Source organism: Pholcus phalangioides, unplaced genomic scaffold, assembly GCF_987345545.1.
Source record: "Pholcus phalangioides strain wild (caught in Gottingen) unplaced genomic scaffold, Ppha-v1.0 ptg000017l_1, whole genome shotgun sequence".
NCBI lineage: Eukaryota > Metazoa > Arthropoda > Arachnida > Araneae > Pholcidae > Pholcus > Pholcus phalangioides.
This window is the reverse complement of record NW_028301610.1, coordinates 19880349-19899819: the sequence shown is the minus strand read 5'-3', so window position 1 is coordinate 19899819 and position 19471 is coordinate 19880349. Positions and strand designations below refer to the sequence as shown.

The window sequence follows — 19471 nt, the reverse complement described above, 5'->3', positions numbered from 1 at the left end:
CATTAGACTTCACTCACAATTTGAAGTATAGATGGCAGCACTGAAATATCAAGCACAACACTAGCTACAGACTCAGACTGTTAGGTGCACTCACTTTGTTCCAGACTCTGCCACGAAGCTGGGCTGGAAGAGATCTCGGCAACGGGATAAGTCCGGTGACAGAACCCCTGGCGTTCATTCATTCAGCCCTGATATAGCCTGGTAGTTTAAATTTCCATAAGCTATATCCTAAGGTCCAATTCTACTATTTAAGGGCTTTGGTGTAGCTTTGGAGATTACATTTGAAATAGACTGTCATTTCATTCTGTTTCTCATTTTTTTCATTTGATCCACTCTAAAATTATATTATTACATGTAATTTAGTGTAAGTAGGCCTATATACATTTTCAAAATTCTAATATTGTTGTGAAATAATTCTATTTAAGCTTGAGAAAAAGCTGAAGTCCAAGCTGCAAGGATCCCCTCATGTCAATGGAGCTGTCATGAATACTGATACTATGACAAGTATATCAAGCACCCAGAGACTTTCTTCTCTAACAAATGCTGGTTCATCGATCACTACAGCTGAAGGTCAATCAAGTGATTCTAGACTTGGTCCATGTAATTATGAACATTTTTTCTTATTTATTTTTTGGTAAATTGCTGAGTCAGATAATCATAAGAAAAAAAGTTAATCAAAGTTTTTGAAAAACCAACAACTCTTGAGGGAAAGGTTAGCGGTAATTTTCAAAGACTGTTTGGAATCAGTGGGTGGGGTACATCAGTGGAAGGAATCTAAGACAAAACTATATTATGTTTTAAATGACACGATTCCCTTGGTTTGTAAAAAGCATGTTTGTTCATTCCACCCCCTCTGGTTCAAATATAACATGTTAAATCATTACCTTGAAAAGAAAAGGGCATTCTGGGAGTATAAAACTGGAAGAGGTAACCTGTCATCATTCATGGAAGAAATAATAGAATTTCAACTCCTCAGTCCTTGACATATGCACACAAATTTTGACCAATCCCAGGCACTGCAAAAAATTGTCATTGACACCAATCTTGATTTGCTTACTTAAATTACTTTACTTATTACTTTTAATTACTTAAATTGAAGTCTGAGAACAATTTGAAAATTAATTCAGCATGTCTACCAACATGGAAAAGTAGTGGTTGTCAAGTCCTTGATGAGTGAGAAAAAACCCCCACCCCCAGTATTTTTTACTGGTTTTCTTTGGGAAAAAAATGCTTTGCACCTCCCCCAAGAAATTTGAGTGGTTCCTAAATTTTTTTATTAGTCAAGCCCTGTCGTAGGTCCCCTTCCCCAGCATCAATGTGACATCATCATCAAATTTGTTTTTCAGCCACTTTGCTGGGCATTTTGTCTGTTGTGGTCTTTGTGTTTGAATTTAAAGTGTCTTTTTTTTTTTTAATTAAACTTTTTTTACATGCACTTTCAATTCAATAAGCAATATTAAAAAAAAAAAACTACAAATTTTTGATTTTGGAAGATGAAGGTGCATAGGAGATATGGTTTGGAGAGGGGTGTTAGGTTTAAGTAAATATAGCAGGCTAGTTTTTTTATTTATTGATCTTTCCTTTATAATGATTGGTGTCTTCATAATAGTTAATTTTACATCTGATAGATTTTATATTTATGAAACATTTTAGATTAGAAACATTTTATTCGCTTGTAAATTCTTTTACTTATACTGGAATAATCTTACTTCAACATTCCTTCTTCATTCGTACCTGGTTTTGTGAATTCTTTCAGTCTGCAAAGGAATATCTTTGTCCACTCCAACTGTTGGTAAAAGGAAAAGGAAGATGAGCATCCAGAATAATCCTGCTGAACCTGCCCCACATGTTGAAATCCACAAGCCGAACATGTTTTCAAGTTGCTGATGTTCCCAAAAGTCCCAAAACAGTTCTTTACGTTTGTACTTTAAATTCATTTGTACTGAAAATTTATTTTGCTATGTTTTCAAAGTCCATGAAGATCTGTTTAAATAACGAAAGCACAAGAATTACAAATTAACAGAAAAACCCCCTGTAATACTTCACTGATGAGATAGGCAAATTTATATAACATATGAGAGGATATACGATAATAAAAAGAACAAGGAGAAATTTACTTAAAAAATATATGCCATGAAAATTGATAAATATAAGTACTAAAGTAAATTATAGGTATTTGCTTTATATATTCTTTAAACTTAAAATATATCATCACATAATCTATATCATAAAAATACTAGCTATAATACCCAGTGCTGCCTGGGTTTTTTTCAATTACTGGAAGATTTGAAAAAGGGACAAACCATTATAAAGAAATAAACTATTATACATAATACTGGCAGGATTAAAGAAGTGGCAAACCACTGTAAGGACGTATGCATGTCTGAGATGCATTGCTAGGGAACCACGGTAACCAAAGTAAACATTCCGAAAGTGATTGTTGGGGCTCAGGAACCATTGTTGCCTGACAGGTTTTTGCCCATTTCAGGCATTTTCCCAGCTCTGACAAATTTTATAGTAGCCTGTTGTTCAAGTCGGGTTTCGTTTGGTATATATGCAAAATTTGGTGATGATAGATCCAAAATTGTAGATTTGTATAGAGAACATACACACAGACAGAAAAATCAATTTTATATTATAAAAATGTAATTAATTGTAACATTTTAATTTTTTAAAGTAACTTGAAATTTCACTGTTCCTGAACAGTGATGTAGTCCAAGAAAGGAAGAGAATATCTTTTGGAGTACAAGCACCCTCCCCTCATGTCCGTTTCTTGTTTTGCAAAACAATGGTGATGAAGTGGTTTTTTTTTTGAATATCTGGGACAATAACTAACATTCTTAATATCACATTTTGTAACATACAGTTTGGTTCTCCAGATATAGTAGAAGGATATGATGTGCTGAAATTCATTTGCCATTAGAATTTGTATATACTCCCTACATGCAACTATTTTATCATAAATACAGTGATACTTTGGCAAACAAAGATAATTTGTGAGCCAAAGATTTCCCATAAGTTTCTGTGAAAAATCCTTGAATCCGCTCCAGGTACTGCCAAAAATTTAAGGTTTTTTTAAATACTAAGGAGTGCTTTAAAAAAGACAAAAACGGACCAAACATTAAAATGAACAGCTTCAAAGTTGGATGAATTAGAATTTACAAGAAAATAAGGTGCTGAAGATAACTTTTATTTTACACTGTGTGTACACAACCGTTATGAAGCTGGTGTTGACACAACCCAGTCGAGTTCATAGGTGTCCCCATTATTTCATTTGTGATTTGGTCAGCCCATTTCTGTGTCTGATACATTCAGTTTGATGCTAAGTCTTGCACTGAAAAAATGTGTTTCAAAAACATAGGCTTATTAGTTTTCTAATGCATTCTATGTTAACCAAATGTTTCATTTTACATGCATTGGTTCAAAAAGCCCCACTACTCTTTTGAAGTGGAAGTACATCTGGAAAAAGATTCTGAGGTGGACATGAGTTTATCAGGCTCCAGTGACAGTAATTCTGATGATTATTGGTACTAAAATTCAGCTCATGACTCAGCTGTTTGTTAGCATGTGCATCCATATCAATGAAAATGCTTGTTAGCTGAATCTGTATTCGTTTGCCAAGAAAGAAAAATCATTAAAAAAAAATCTGTGTGCTAAAAAATTCCTAAATCGAGGCGTTTGTTAGTAGAGGTACTCTTAAATTGGGACTCGTAAAGTGTTGTTTCAATAAATGTATCATTTTACAGCTAAAGCATTGAATATGTATTTTTGAAATTTGTCTTGTATGCTGAATTACATTGACTTGTTAATTGCAGAGATGAATGGGAGAAAAAACACCTTTATTTAGTGAGAAAGCCAAGTCATTATGATGGTTTGTTTAGCTGTGATGAGTTCAGCAAAATATTGGAAAAGGTGCTATACTTTTAATCTCCATTTTTACTTGTAATTTGTCTCTCTTTTTGTCAGCTTATCTGTCATGAGTTGATGCACAGTCTCTTATTTACAGCTGTTGGGCTTTTGAGTTATGTTTTTGTTCCCCTAATATTACATTTTCTAAACTATATACTGTGTGGTGTTATTTCCTGATATAATATGATGCATTTTTCAGAAACTTGATCTTTTCAAATATTTAAGGTTTAGAATTTGAAGGTTATTATAATTAAAAACATTTTAACTGGGTTATTGGAGTTTTGAAAGCTTAATGTACATCAATATTTCTTCTAAACATGAGCTTTTACTGCTTAGTTTTTAAAGCAGCAGTTTTCAGAACCTTTGGGGCACTTAACCTTTGTTCAAATTCTACCAAAATATACTTTTTTTCATGTTATATACAGGGTGATGCATATTATATTTACCGACTTGAAATCAAAACAGTAAGCTGCTGAGTGTTTGTAGTAACTGTATGAAATGAAAATATACAAGTGGGCATTTAATATAGTGTATAGTGCATTCAATTGGGAAAACATTGTATATAGTCTGCTACAATTTTTTAAATTGAGTTTACTGTACAACAGCGGCTTCTAACTGATGCCCCCCCCCCCACTAAGTCCTTAGGGCTCTGTGTGCACTTCCGACCAAAGAACTCTGTGGCCACTTGAGTAAACTGAAATAAATCAATAAATTTTTGATAACTTAGTAACAAAAAAAGGGTCTTTGGGGCTCTGCCTTAGAAGTTATGTACTAAAAAAAGGCTCCACAGAGCCCTTTTTAGTATATAACTTCTAAAGATTAATAAAGGTTGAAAACCTTTAGTTTGCTGGTATCAAATAGTTGTCTCTATATGTATATGTATGCTTGTACATTTCTTTGATAAAAAAAAACCCCTGCTATACAATATTGTGGGGAATGATCACTATAGGACAAATTTAATGGGACACTAAGACAGTTATGTTGATCTTGATTAAAATGAGAAACAAAACAATAAAACAAAAGTGTCAGTGTGGAAGGCCACGTCTGGTCTCACCCATGTACACGTTGACGTCTGCGTCTCTCAGCTCTGTACACATCGTCAGAGGGCGCTCGTATCTTACCGTGAAAGATAGGACGTCTTCCTTCCTACATCTGCCATTCTGAGCTGTAGCAAGCGCCCTCGCATGTGCAATACTCATACATATAATGTACATACATATAAGCAAATAGACAAAAAACGTGCAAGGAAAAATTTAAAAAAAATGAAAAACATTCAGCATAATACGGCTAAACGGCAATAATAATTATAATAAAAGGCATCTTAGAAATGATAACCACTATGCACATCCGCAAACAAAAAAAAGATATTGACTCATAACTAAAAATTAAAAACACGTAAAAATGTACATCAGCGACAAAAACACATCAAATAAGAAAAATTATCGAAAAATAGAAAACACGCTGAAAGAAGAAAATATATGTACATAAACACACAAAAAAAATATTTCGTAAGTTTCAAAATGACATGTCTATTGAAAAATGATAATACGCCTAATCATGAAATAATACGCTCATAATCATAATAATCATCTATTATTCATGGATATACGAAATCAATAGGATCATGAATAAAAAAATCAATCACATTAAAATGAAAAGAAAGCAGAAAAAAAAGTATACACATAAAATAAAATCAAAAAGTCAAATATTCATATTATTGTGACAACGTCGTTCAGTTTGTATTTCATTGGAGGTCTTCTACGATAGTTATACGTCTTTCTAATCTTTGACATATGTTTGGAGTTTTTGTTGGACGTCGGCAGATGTCCAAGGTGATTGATATTGTAGGTGTTCAAAGGGATTTAGTCTTTTTGATGGGGATGCAAACTACTCGGTTTGGCAGTCTTTCTATTAGGTTTTCGGGCAGCTTGATGAACGCTGTTGGATGTCCAAAAAGACATAGTGACTGCCAAAACTGCAAAGAAGAGGTATGCTGCAACACTTATATATGAAAAATATTGTAGAGATGATAGCAGAAGTAACACCAACACAAACACTATAGCACTTTCTTTCACATCTGTCCAATGCATCAATTCGGCAACTAGAGGGAAGAAACAGCAACAACCTTCATCATTAATGTTATCAGGTTCAGCTTCCATGACGGCGGACGCTGTTGAATGTTCCACCACCTTCTCGTCATCGGTGTTGACCATATGTGCAACCAGCTTATCGCACACAGGACTCATCTCTTTCTCATCATCAATATCGTCTTCAAGCGAATCGAAGAATTGTTCCTCATCAATATCACGTTCGATGAAAGGTAGTTGTCTGGGAGAATGGCACATTGTTTTGCCATCTGTGACCGTGATGCAAAGTTCAGCATTCACAGTTTCGGGTTTAGTAGGCACATCAGATGGAAATAATTGGTCACCGTCAGTTTGAGTTTCTTTCGAGACCAAGGGCGAAATGTCAATTTTAGGGTTTTCTTCAAGTATCGAATAAACGAGTGGTTTATATGCATCGTCAAACGTCTGCTTCTGAAGGTTGGAAAATATCGCACCATCGGGTGTAATAGTGAGTTTGGCTTGGTTTATAACATCACATCCTAAGATAATATCAAATATCATGGACGGATTCGGCACAACGTGTATCTGAGCAGTAAGGTTCTGATCGTCAATGGAAAGCGTCGTTTCAAAAGAACCAATGACACGGATTTGTGAACGACCAAATCCAGTTAGAACACTAATATTCGTTGTTAGCTTTGGTGATCCCAGATGGATCCATGCATTTTCTTTCATGAGAGTCATTTGGGTACCTGTATCAACTAAACATTTTATTCTAGCACCCATGATTCGAACATCTTTACACATTTTATCTAGTGGAGTAGCTTGGTAGGTATTATTTACGTCAGTGGCATCATGCCAGGATTTTTGGATGGTTTGCAGACACGCGTCAGATTTATGACCAAATTCGGAATAGGAAATAAACTTTGGTCCTCGATGTTTCTCTGGACATAGTCTAGAAATATGACCATTTCCATTGCAATTAAAACACGTGATCTGCTTTGATTGCCTAGGTGTATAAAAGTTTTCGAAACAGGTTTGGCTTTTGACTGCTTAATTTCAGGTCACGCTTGCGGAACCAATTGTTTATATTACGAGAATTTTTAGCATCGTTAGTTGAATGATGAAATACACTCGAGGATCGGCTACGGCTTGTTTCATTAAAGACTTTCATACATCATTAATTTTGTTTTGAATTCGGCAATCGTCTGGCACCCATAGAGTAAAAATTTATTTGCTGGGAAATCAGAAATACTGTTTATATAATACTCTATAATCGATGCATCATCGATAATACCATTGCCATGGCTAGCTAATTCTTGAATAGCTATAAAATATTCGGAAAGGGTTCTGATGGACGCATTATCCGTTGTTGAAGTCGTCTGTGCAATTCAGCACTGTTTATCTTCATGCTAAATTCCTCAATTAGTGCTCCCTTTATTGCTTTCCATGTCGTTAGCCCTCTTTGAGACTGGACGAACATTTTCGCGAGGCCTACAAGGTTTCGTTTTACGAGCATGATTTTTTGTTGTTCGTTTAGGGAAGGAAAAAGAGAAAAATTCTCCTCCACGTCCCCGATGAAAGCATTCACACCATATGTATCTTTCCCCGAGAAAGACCTCATCGTCTCTTTCAAGTCGTTCAAAACCAGCCAATAACTTCCGTCTTGACAGCTATGATGATTTTCGAAGGGAGGGTTCGGAATTCTCGTCACTACAGCATTTTTGTTTACATGCAAGGGATCCCGTGGGGTGAACGAGTCTCTGTTCTGCTTAGTGTGAGGGTGGATATGTGGTGGGGTCGCGTAGGTGTGGAGTGTAAGGGCGTAGCGAGGGGGGGGGGACTTGGGGGTCTGGTCCCCCCCCCCTGAAATGTGAGAAAATGACCGAAAAAAGGGAAAAAGATGGCCAAATCCATTGTTCTGTCACTTTGGTTCCCCCCCCCCCCAAAATGAAAGTGGTCCCCCCCCGAACGAAATTTCTGGCTACGCCCCTGGTGGAGTGGGTGTTCTTTTTTCTTTTCATGAACTGAAGCCTGCGATATGGAGGTTTTGGCGTCATCATCATCACTGTCCTCCTCTGAAGAATTATGATTACTACTATTATAATTGTGAAAGTCTTGCACATTCGACAAAAAATTAAAAATTTCCTCGCAAATCTGTTCCTTTGTTTCTGGGAGTTCCAAATGCTGGGCATTTCCGACTGAAATTAACCGGGACAAATTAAATGATTCTAGGACTATTTTTTTTCCTTCGGAAACATCAACATTAAAAGGAAATCCCTTGAAAGCTCGAAGCTTTTTTTCTGCTGCTTCGATTGAAGGGTTCGTCAAAAATGATGTCATTTGAGAGCTTTATGATTGATGATTTCGCAAATTTTAGAGTTTGAGCAATGGATGGAATTTCTCCGAGAGAAATCTCCATTATGAGAAAAAGAACTCACCCCGTCTGATGAAAACAAAAAGTCTGCAAGTAATCCAGAGATGCACACATATACGTGGAATAGCACTCGATTTTCGTGTCATCTACGAAATTTACTACACTCGTCATTTATCTAGGGGATGGTTGGGTTGAAAGGGCGGGCCCCGGCTGAGCCCCCAAATGTGGGGAATGATCACTATAGGACACATTTAATGGGACACTAAGACAGTTTATTATGTTTATCTTGATTAAAATGAGAAACAAAACAATAAAACAAAAGCGTCAGTGTGGGAGGCCACGTTGGGTCTCACCCACGTGCACGTCGACGTCTGCATCTCTCAGCTCTATACACATCGTCAGAGGGCGCTCGTATCTTACCGTGAAAGATAGGACGTCTTCCTTCCTACAATATAGACATCTGTGCATTGTGAAAATAACATCCTCTAAATGCCCTCTTTCTGCTTGAATTTGAGGTGATGTGGGAAGGAAATCATATATGCTGAGCCCTTTCTCCATGTTTTCAAACTCTAGTTTTTACCTAGAAATTATATTCAAATGTTTTGTTAGAACAGATCTTTCAATTTAAATTGCATCGAAATGCTAAAGTTTGTTAAGCACATAATATTGGTATTGTGCATGTTTTTTTTTTAAATATAATTTCCATTCAGGAACACTTGGAGTTCAATACAAACATTGATATTGTCAAGTATGAGGATGGAAAGAAGATTGTCCAAGAATATGATGGAAGAGCATATGGTCCTTTGGTTTGGGCGGATTATAGTGTAATTGTTTTCTTCTATATGAATAATAGAGGGTTTTCCTCTTGATATTATCTTTCCCTTTCTGAAATTTTTGTGTTATGTGCACGGAGATATTATGCATTTCCATGTCTCTTCACTCATTAGTATGGAAGTACTTTTAGGTTGTGCATACATATGAATAAAAAGGTTCTTTAGCCAAAGTTGAAAAAAAAATCTTTGTTAACCAAAAGATTTGTTAGTCAAGATATCTCTGCATAAAAATTTACAGCTGAAAACACAGCTAATAAAGAGAAGAACTGTAACATGTGTTTTGAAGATATCGTATTTATCATAGGAACTTTGAATTAGCCGCAAAAGCCAAAAATTAACTCTTAGAATTACGCAATTAGGCTATGATTAATTTGTTTGATTGCAATGCATAACTGTATTTGATACAGTGCACCTCTGAAGACCAAACACACCCCACTTCCTATCTCTGAGATATTGAAGCGAATACAGTGCACTTCAAAAGTTTAGATACTAGTTGGGATTACATAAAGTATCCGAAAGCTATTGATTGCAAAATCACAAATCAATTACCACTTAATAGGGTGAATATGTTCACTATTTTCAAATTTATAAAACTAGACTATACATTTTATATACAACATAATGACAAAATAAACAAAAATAGCATATAAACAATCAACACAAAAGTTTAGACAAAGTCAAATTATCTAAAGTCTGATCAGATGTCCCATCTCCTTAATAAGTAAGTTAATGCAGATTTCCATGAAGAAATTAGTTCTTGCATTATCTGCAGCTCAAAACTATGCCAATAAATCTCAACGGAAGCTCCAAGATCTTTTGCAGAGGAATACTATCAATTATTTTCATAAACTTCTTGACAAAATGCCTTAAAGATTCTAAACAGGTTTGAGATGGGGTCACATGCTGCCCAGTAAACACTTTAATATTTTGCTTATTAAACTAGGCTTTTGCATGATCTGCCTACGTGACTAGGGCCTGCCTGCCTTATCTTGCTGGAACTCACACTGAGAGACCAGCTACAGGTTCACCAGAGTAATAGATCATTTTGTAGTGTCTGTAGGTAATGCTGAGGATTTTGGTGACCTCTGAGATGCTATAAATAGATGTCCATTGTAGTAGAATGTAGCCAAAACCATCAGTGAACCACCTTGTCTAAGGCCGGAATTACACTATAAAAAATCGATAAAAGTCCTTATAAAACTTAAGAAAAACAACCAATAATCGTATCAATTACATTCGCTCCAATTTAACCAATGCGCTTATTGGTTTCATTTTTCAAGTTTTATAAAAGAACCTGTATTAACCAGTCAAGTGGCAATGACGAATATATGGGTCATAATGTTTCCAATCCTTGAGTGGTGATGACGAATATATGGGTCAAACTTTTTCCAATCCTTGAGGGGTGGTGACGAATACATGGGTCATGGAAGACCTGTTCCTTCCCCCTTGACCTATTGTACCTTGACTGACACGTTCAACTCCTCCTAATCCTTCAAATGAATGAAGCGCTCGGTTGAACAGTACAATGAATTGGTTGTAGACCATCACAATAAATACCGTCTGTACAGAATAAGGTGTGGCTTTTTTACTTGTAACTTGAAAGTAAGAATGTGCTAGATTGTTAGAATGGAATTAGGGAGGGGTGGTACAGAGAGAGAGAGAGAGAGAGAAACTGTTTATCTTTCCAAGGAGGGGAAACTGTTTTTTCCCCACTTATATTCACAACATGTGAAGCTGTACGAAAACATTTTTCTGAAAAATATTGGTTTTTTTTATTTTAATTTTTCAGTGAAATCTCGATATAACTATATTCTCGGGACCATGAAAAATATCGTTGTAGAAGGATTATTGCTATATCGAGGGGCAGCACTTTAATATTAGGCTATAGGCATTGCTAAATAAGACGAAAAAATATCGTTGTAGTAGGATTTATCGTTGTATCGAGTGTCATTGTAACGAGATTTCACTGTATATAAACACATAAATAAACGTATACAATCCACTAAAATCCAACAAAAAAGTTTATTGACTGGAAGATGAAATTTAAATTAAATTTTTTTCCAGAATTTATTTTTTTTTAGAATTTATTCTGAGTTATATGTATATAGATTTAATTTGAGACGCATAATATATCGTGCTATTTGTTAATACACAATATCTGTATTTTTTTTACATGTTTTAATTATATTTTGCAAATTTTTGAAATACAGTGAAACCCCGCTACAACAATAAGCGATAAATCCTTCAACAATGATATTTTTTTCAAGTTTTGTGCGGAAATGTCACTACTATAATGTCAAATTGCTGCCTCTCGTTATAACGATAACCAATATACAACGATATTTCTTTCTTGGTCTGCATAAATAAATAAATATATACACACACATAATAGCAGGGCCACAACTAGGGGAGAGCAGGCGGGTCTCGTGCCCTGGGCGCTGGACCAGAGGGGGGGGGGCGCAAATTTCATTCTCAAACCTTACCTTCAACATTACAAGGGGGCGCCAAAATGCGCACTTGCCCCGGGTGACCAAGCATCTAGTTGCGACCCTGCATAATAGTGGCGAAGCCCGAAATTTGGCAGTTTGCCCAGCCAATGTCCAAATTTTGTGCTTTGACCGGCCCCCATATATCGATTCTTATGGTTTAGGGTCATCATCACGTTGACATATTGTTTGGTGATAATTGTGACCATTTATAACTATGGTTAGCGACAGCAACTCTGACGATCAAAGGAATCGGTATATCGATATCTTAGAGATCCATATAAAGATCAGAAAGACTTTTTTTCTCTTTTGAAAGCAATAATAGTCTATGTGAATTGCTCCCTACCAAAGAATTTTATAAAGAAATAGCTTGTACGCGGTATACGTCAAAACCAAGACTTTCTTTATTTGAAAACGTATGTGATGTGGCCTTTTTGAAACATTGTGCTGCATGTTTAATTTGTCTTTGAAAGCAAAATCTACTGTTTTATCCGACATCTTAATTTCTTTTACTACGCAAGAATTTTTTCTTTTTTATGTGAAATTTGAAAGAAAAAAATCATGGAGAGATGTCGGTTTGTGAAAAATAATATTGAAATTGACATGTTTTCTGAGCAGCGTCAAGGCATGAAACGATTCCCCCAAATACAGAATGTTTCGTTGGCGTATGAAAAGGGGAGAAGGGGGTTTGGATTTCAAGCTTTGGCCGATATTATAGCGTTATTTTTCAGTAAAAACTTTACTCCCCCCCCCTTCAGAAGAAAACAAATTTGACCCCCCCCCTCCACCATTCTTGAGAAAATTCTGAGAGCGCCTATGCTGTGTATAGGCCTACTTTTGATACACAAAGCTAATCGATATATATAGTAGCTTTCGTAATACATACAATGCATGCAAAAAAGAATGGGATGATTGTGGTCCGGATTTGAGAATATAATTACTTTTGTATAATTCTTTCATTCTCTTTGAATGATTTAAAAAAAAGAGACCAAAAACTGTTTGGTGTTTACGCACTTACTAAAATAAAAGACATATTTTGCATGCTTATAGGCAAAAATGATTTAAACGCAATACGTTTGACATTTACAATCATACCAAGAAAAATAATAATCGGCACATATTTATTCATATGGAATGTTATTATCTCATCAATTAAATTTTTAATCTTTATTAAAAGGCATTATTTTAATCTATTTATTTTGAGAATGTAAAGATTACTGAAAAATGTATATCGTTCGTGCAAAATGTGTTATTCGCTTAATCGTATCATTTTCCAAGCTGGTACGGATATAATGAAATTCTCGTATATTGAATACATTTGCTGTTTTTTCTAACTTCGTTATAAGCGGGTACAACTGCGTATGTGTGTATGTATGCAGGTTTTTTTCTTCAAATTTGTTTGTAGAATCCTATGATAACACATGCAATTTACGCAAAGCGTAAAAATTCAATTATATGTGACCAACTGAACGTGGCATTACATTGAGATAAACCCTGAAAAGCAGTTGTTAACGTTAATTCAATTACAATTTTGACAAATATTCCATTTCTTTTGTTACCTTTTATTTTTGTTTGGTCAGTATATCATCAAAGAAAGTAAATTTCATCAAAAGGAAAAAAAAAATTCTGTAAGATACATCGCGTTGCTGAACATTGGCTCAACTTTGAACGAGGCTCAAATAGGCTTTTAAAACGCTTGCATTTATAATGTATCCTAAATTATTAATGGCATGTATTAAATACATCATAATATTGCTTCCTTCCATATACACATAAAATCAATATATTTTATAATCAGTTAGTTTTTTATATGTGAAGTATAAATCATTTCGTGTTGTATAAATAGATTAAATAAAAACGAAGGTATTTTTTCCAATTCATTTCATATTTCAAATTTACTCATAAGATATAATATCGATGTTTATGTAATTAAAATCATCGACTACTGTTATTTTCAACTTTCTAGGAAATTCAAGGTACGCCATATATGTATATTTTTGTGCCTTATCACACATAATGTGTGTTGCTTTCATAGATTTCCTATACTGTTTAAAACTGTGCAGCTTTTTCCCTTGCGAAAAAGCTATTCGATTGAACTGAAAAGTATGCATTGGGAAAGTGCATCACACAGCTCGGATAAAATGTGCTAAGATACTTTAGTGATACCACAAAATGATAAGTCGCATGCAACGTCAGCGAAAGAGCAACGAAAAAATTGCAAGGAAGTGCGATTATAAAGGATTGTAATGCTGTGAAACTCTACGTAGACTCAGAACGGGCTTAAATATTTTTTTTTAAATAAAAAAGAAAAGAAAAATTTTGTTGCGTAATCCCAATATCCCGTTATAGTGTTGCTATGCATTTACAGAATATAAACGCTTCTTTTCGCCAATAAATTAGTGAGAAAAGTACAATACACATACAGTGAAACATCAATATAACGATTGTCTGCGGACTAAGAAAAAATATCGCTGTAGAGGGATTATCGCTATATCGAGAGGCAGCTGATTAACATTAGAATATAGACATTTCCAAACAATACTTGAAAAATATCGTTGTATCAAGTGTCATTTTAGCGAGGTTCCACAGCAATAGGAAAAATGAACTTCTAAATATGTTCTGTCACCACGACAGGGAGAAAAAAATAGCCAATACTGTAACAAAAGAACAGGTACTGAAGTTGAGTGTGTATTAGTAAAGAATAGGATCACTTAGGAATAGGTGTAGCCAACCTGTCACTTGGATGGACCCCATCAACCACGCCTTCTCTGTTGTCCTGCATGTTTGATGGGGGGATAGCACTACTTGAGATAAAGAAGCTTCGCCACTTTACAAGTATTTTTCCGTATAACCTCATGCCATTTTTCAAATAGAAATCGAAAAACCTTTCACCGCTCAACCGGTTAAACTTTTATTGTAGTGTAATCCCAGCCTAAGACTACAATTAGTCTGTTTCCTTGTGCAAATCATGCAAATATTATCTCCAATATTTGACCCATCTAAGTCTCGCTTCTTCTCATCTTTTAAAATAACTAATTTGGCTTCATATGGCACACACTTGTCAGCCCTTTGTAATCTTTGTGTTTATGCACAAGCTGATTTTTTTATAATTTTTGAAATAATACCATACTTTTTTCCCCATATACATTCATGAATTGTATCCATTCACACACTGAGAGTCCAGACAAGCTTTTAAATTGCTGCACATTCATCCTTTGTGTAGATTCCAGTCTTTAGATTCTTGTCATCTCCTTTATCTATAATGCACGGCCTTCCTGATTGGTGTGTTGTTCCCTATATTTTCCATCTCCAGATAATACTCTGTGGACAGACATTTTAAAAGATTGTGAGAGAACTGCAATTTCTGAAATAGTCTACCCTTCTAATTTTAACTTCCATATTCTGTTTACTTTTTAAGAATTGCTCGTTATAGCTCACAGCATCTCAAATAACTGATACTTTAACATAAATACTGAATAGTAATGACATCATTAGTAGAGAATTTGCATATGTGGACGACCAATCGCAAAGATTTTTTATTGTGTCTAAACTTTTGTGAACATTGATCTCTCTCTTTTTTGCAAAAACTTATTTTCATTTCAAATTACAGCACTATTTTGGGTATTCAAATAATATTTTTAGAAGGGGATCTGATAATCTTTATTATATATTCAATAATTTAGGTGTTTTGTAATTAACAATGAATTTGAAGTGTTCGTTCAGCAGAAGTTAAGACACTTCTGCTGTACAGTTTATTCCATATGTCTTTTTTTTTCTTCCACAGAAAGGTTTTTCAGTTCAGATACTCAATCCCCAACAATACAGCAAGTCAATTATGAAACTTTGTTCGCTCCTGCAGGAATATTTTTCCAGCTTTACTGGGGCAAACGTGTAAGTTTGTTGGGGATTTATTGTATTACAGTATCACATTGTATCTGGTCCAGTTTGTTTGTTAAGAGTCCATGATTTATCATTTCTTGCTTGTTTGAGAAAGTGCAAAAACTTATTGGCTTATAGAATTAGACCATAAATAAGTGTATTTGTTTGTTTGCAGTTACTTAACTCCGCCGGGATCTCAAGGTTTTGCTCCACATTATGATGACATTGAAGCATTTGTCTTGCAAATTGAAGGCTGCAAGCAGTGGAAAGTTTATGCCTCTAGGTGATTCACCCCCCCCCCTCCGTCCTGTATGAATCAGTCGGTTGTAACTTATTTATTTTTTATTAACTTGTTAAAAAAATAACTTTTATTTTACTTATTGCAACTTGTTGAAAATGATTGTTTTCATCTAATATTTTGTAATGGACACTATTTGTTTTCGTAAAGTTTGCTATATTTACCCCCTCCACTCTTACAGGAATGAATGTGAAACTCTTCCAAGGCTTTCTAGTGGTAAGTGCAGTTAATTTTAAGCTTCTTTTTTTTTAGTATTTCTATTTTAGCTTATTTTTTTATAAATGTGTTCAAGTTCAATGGTTGCACCTGTCATTTTGGTTCCTCTTGTATGATTTGAGACCCTCTCTGAGCCTATGGAGCCCATGAAAGACTTTTCTCACCCTCTTTTTAAGTGTTAATGCAAGCGAGATTTAAAAGTGAAGCCCAAGCTCTCTTGTATCATTCTGTAATACTAGATTTTAATATAAAATAAATAAAAACACAATAATATAAAATAAATCAATCTGCATGTTATCTTTGGAAAGAATCACAGCTGGTGTGAAGAATACTGTTGTAGAACAAATTTGAGTTTACATTATTTCTCATGAAGGAAATGTATTTTGATATACAAGTTTTTTGGTTTACATGCAAATTATGCTCACTAACCCCAAAATTCCACTGTGATTATGGATTTCATGAGAGAGTTATACATGATTAGGACGTTACACCTCCAAATGTCTATTATCAATTTGCAGCATAATTTAATATCTGTTCAACTTTATTTATTAGGTAATTTTGATGAGAATGATGTTGGAGAACCAATTATGGAAGTGGAGCTACATCCTATTGATCTGCTGTACTTTCCATTCATTCACCAGATATGTTGGAGGAACAATAACACAGGTCCGCAAAAAATACTTTTTGAAAGTTTTTTTAGTTTTGATAACTGATTTTTATATTATTTGCAGTACTGATTCCAAAAATGTAATCCATTTTTTTCTATTATGTTTTTTTCACAAAACAGTTTCATATTTTGGGGGAAATTACTCAAATCCAAATACAGTCAAACCCTGTTAGTGCATCACCCAGATAACAGGTCACTCCACTTACTGGGTCACTTTTTGGAAATGCCAATTGCCTTGTATGGGTTCTAATGTTATTGAACTCCAGATAATATGTCACCCATTCCGCTTAATGAGTAACTTTTGTGAAAGCACCTTTTCGAAATGACCATTCAAATCGCAAACTCTTCGTTTAATATACATGATAAGTTCAACATTCATTCTTACCACATCAGACCTTAATAATAATGGTGATTGTCCTGGCCTCGGGGCTGCAGCACTGTTAGTACTGTGAGCCCTATCCTTGGAGGGGGGGGGGGGTTAAAAGGCACAAATTTCTCTCCCCCCAAAAGGTTTTTTTTAAAAATAATTTACCTTTTTTTAATTGCATTGATCTTTACTGACTAGCTAAGTCGTACGGTATAAGCATGCGACAGAACGAGAGAGCTCAAGAGAAGACAAACATCGGACTCATTTGCCATTAATTGTGTTGCAACACAACATTTAGGCAGGATTTAAAGGAATACCAGTGTTTTTAAAAGTGTGCAACTTTGTGGAGTATCGTGGCAAGCTAAAAATATTGATTTGTGCGCCTATTCATGCTTTGAAGTGGTTCTTTTATATGGGAAAATAACTGCCGAACTTTTGGGGAGCCACTGATCAACCATGAATTATGCAAGGGAGGCAGCTGACAAAAGAGAACCATCAGAATACAGTGACAAGCTTGTGATCTTAGACTGACAACAAAACATGACAATAGAGAAAATAACAAGCGTCTAATATCAGACTTTGAAACTTGTGAATAGGAAAAGGAATATGTGAAATCTGTCTTTCAGAAGGGCCCAGCTGAGTTGGTCAAGTCAGGGCCGTTGTGATTTTTTCCCTCATACTGGAGTCAGAGGGGAAAAATGAACATCCGGTCTAGTGCAGTGTTGCTGTACTGCCGGGCCCTGACATCAGCCAAACTGGACCGTAAATTGTTTATTGTTTCATATTTACCCATTTATTTCCCATTAATTTTGTATGGCTGAGGCTTCCAATCCAGAAAAAGAAATCAACCGTGCCGCTGCATTCCAAAGGTTGTGAACCACATCCTGCAGTAAAGCCCCTAAGCTGGATCTTTGACGGGCCCTGGCCAGATTTTTCATGGGAGCCTGTATGGTGAATTGATAGTGTGAAAAAAAAAAGAGAATTATCTCGGATCCCCGGGCTGGAACCCTGTCAGTCCCCTACTGTGCTTCCCTGCGCGGGTGAATGGGACATTGACTGTCAGAATTGAAAAATCGGCCGGACTATGTACCCTTACACAATTATTTCGGCTCTTGTATAGAAGAAACGTTTCTTTTAATTTTTTTATTTTACCTGCGCCGATATGTTTTGTCTGCACCTGGTAATGCAATCAGTAAAGAATGGAAGATGGCATTTTCTTTTGATGCACATCCCTGTCTGGCAATGCACGCCGATTCTGACGATCGGCAAACTGCCAATTTCGACAGCTGGCATCGATCGTTGAACCGATTGAACAAACTGCTCAATCACTTACTTCTTGCTCTGTTCAATGTTGTTTGGCTCTTTCGCTCTGTTTTGAGCCCACTATTGCTATGTGTCGCAGCATTTGACAACGCAACGCAGCTGTTGTGCATACCGCTTAATCGCTTAATATCGATCAATAGTGTGTTCAGTAGTTTTGCATTTGCAAGATGCGTTTTTAACTTGTGCGGGTGCACCCGTGGAGCTTATTTTGGAAAGTTCGGTCGTAGGTGTCGAAGGAACTCTGATACAACAAAAACATGAGGGGGGGGGGGGTTTAAGGGTTGCCAGACGTCCGTATATACGACCCAAGGGTGCATGCTGGGATGGATTGCATTGGATATTCATGATTTACTGAGGGCTTAGGTGACCTAGCAAAGTTGGTCAAAGGCATGGGTGGGAATGCAGAGAGAGAGGGTGATGGGGACGATCCCTCCCTCCCCATTAAAAAACATTATTGGCATAGGCAGAAGAGCAGAAGGTGATTTGTTCCCCCTCGAGAAACAACCTGTAGTCGCGTATGCTTTTGCTGGGGCGGCTTATGTGGCTTGAGCCCTTACAGTGCACAGTTCCTATGGGGTGTTGTATTTGAATCTTTAAATGCTTTTAAAAATTAAAATAAAATTGAGTTTTTTTCACCCATTTCATTGTTGTTGGAGGGGTTGTTCCCCTCTTCCCCCATCGTGGTGAAGCTCAACATCCAGCATTACTGAGAGGCTTCATGCCATTGTTGGCATGTCTGTGTGTGTGTATATGCATTGATATCATCATGCTCTGCAGAAAGTTTCGAAGGATTAAAATAATTGATTTTTTATCAGTTTTATTTTGTAAATTCACTTGCACTACCCCTTTAATTAAGACCCCCATATTTTATTAACCCCCCCCCCCCCTCCACAGGTGTAGCTACTTACAGTTTGGAAACCACTGATGTAAGAAAACTCCAGCATAGTTCATTTTGTCAAATGAAGAAAGGTCACAGAGAAGTCAGCAAAAAGTCCCCGAAATTTGCTATTGGTATTTGGTAGACACGCTGTAGCTCCATCATTATAATGATCA

General features: G+C 35.8%; 1 protein-coding gene across 1 annotated transcript; it reads left to right on the top strand.

Moving 5' to 3' along the window:
* Positions 1-443: 443 nt before the first annotated feature.
* LOC149072506 (ribosomal oxygenase 1-like) lies at positions 444-15834 on the top strand. The gene is made up of 6 exons (XM_089247218.1): positions 444-600; positions 1757-1918; positions 3816-3912; positions 9060-9173; positions 15453-15559; positions 15723-15834. The coding sequence occupies exons 2-6, from the start codon at positions 1887-1889 to the stop codon at positions 15832-15834; spliced, it is 462 nt and encodes a 153-aa protein (XP_089103344.1). The 5' UTR covers positions 444-600; positions 1757-1886.
* Positions 15835-19471: the final 3637 nt, after the last annotated feature.

Bases quoted from the DNA above. Each gene is read 5' to 3' on its own strand.
- LOC149072506 (XM_089247218.1), top strand. From the start codon at position 1,887: ATGTTCCCAAAAGTCCCAAAACAGTTCTTTAC. The intron at 9,174-15,452 runs GTAATTGTTTTC...TTTCTTCCACAG, and splicing joins TGGTTTGGGCGGATTATAGT to AAAGGTTTTTCAGTTCAGAT. The intron at 15,560-15,722 runs GTAAGTTTGTTG...GTTTGTTTGCAG, and splicing joins AGCTTTACTGGGGCAAACGT to TTACTTAACTCCGCCGGGAT.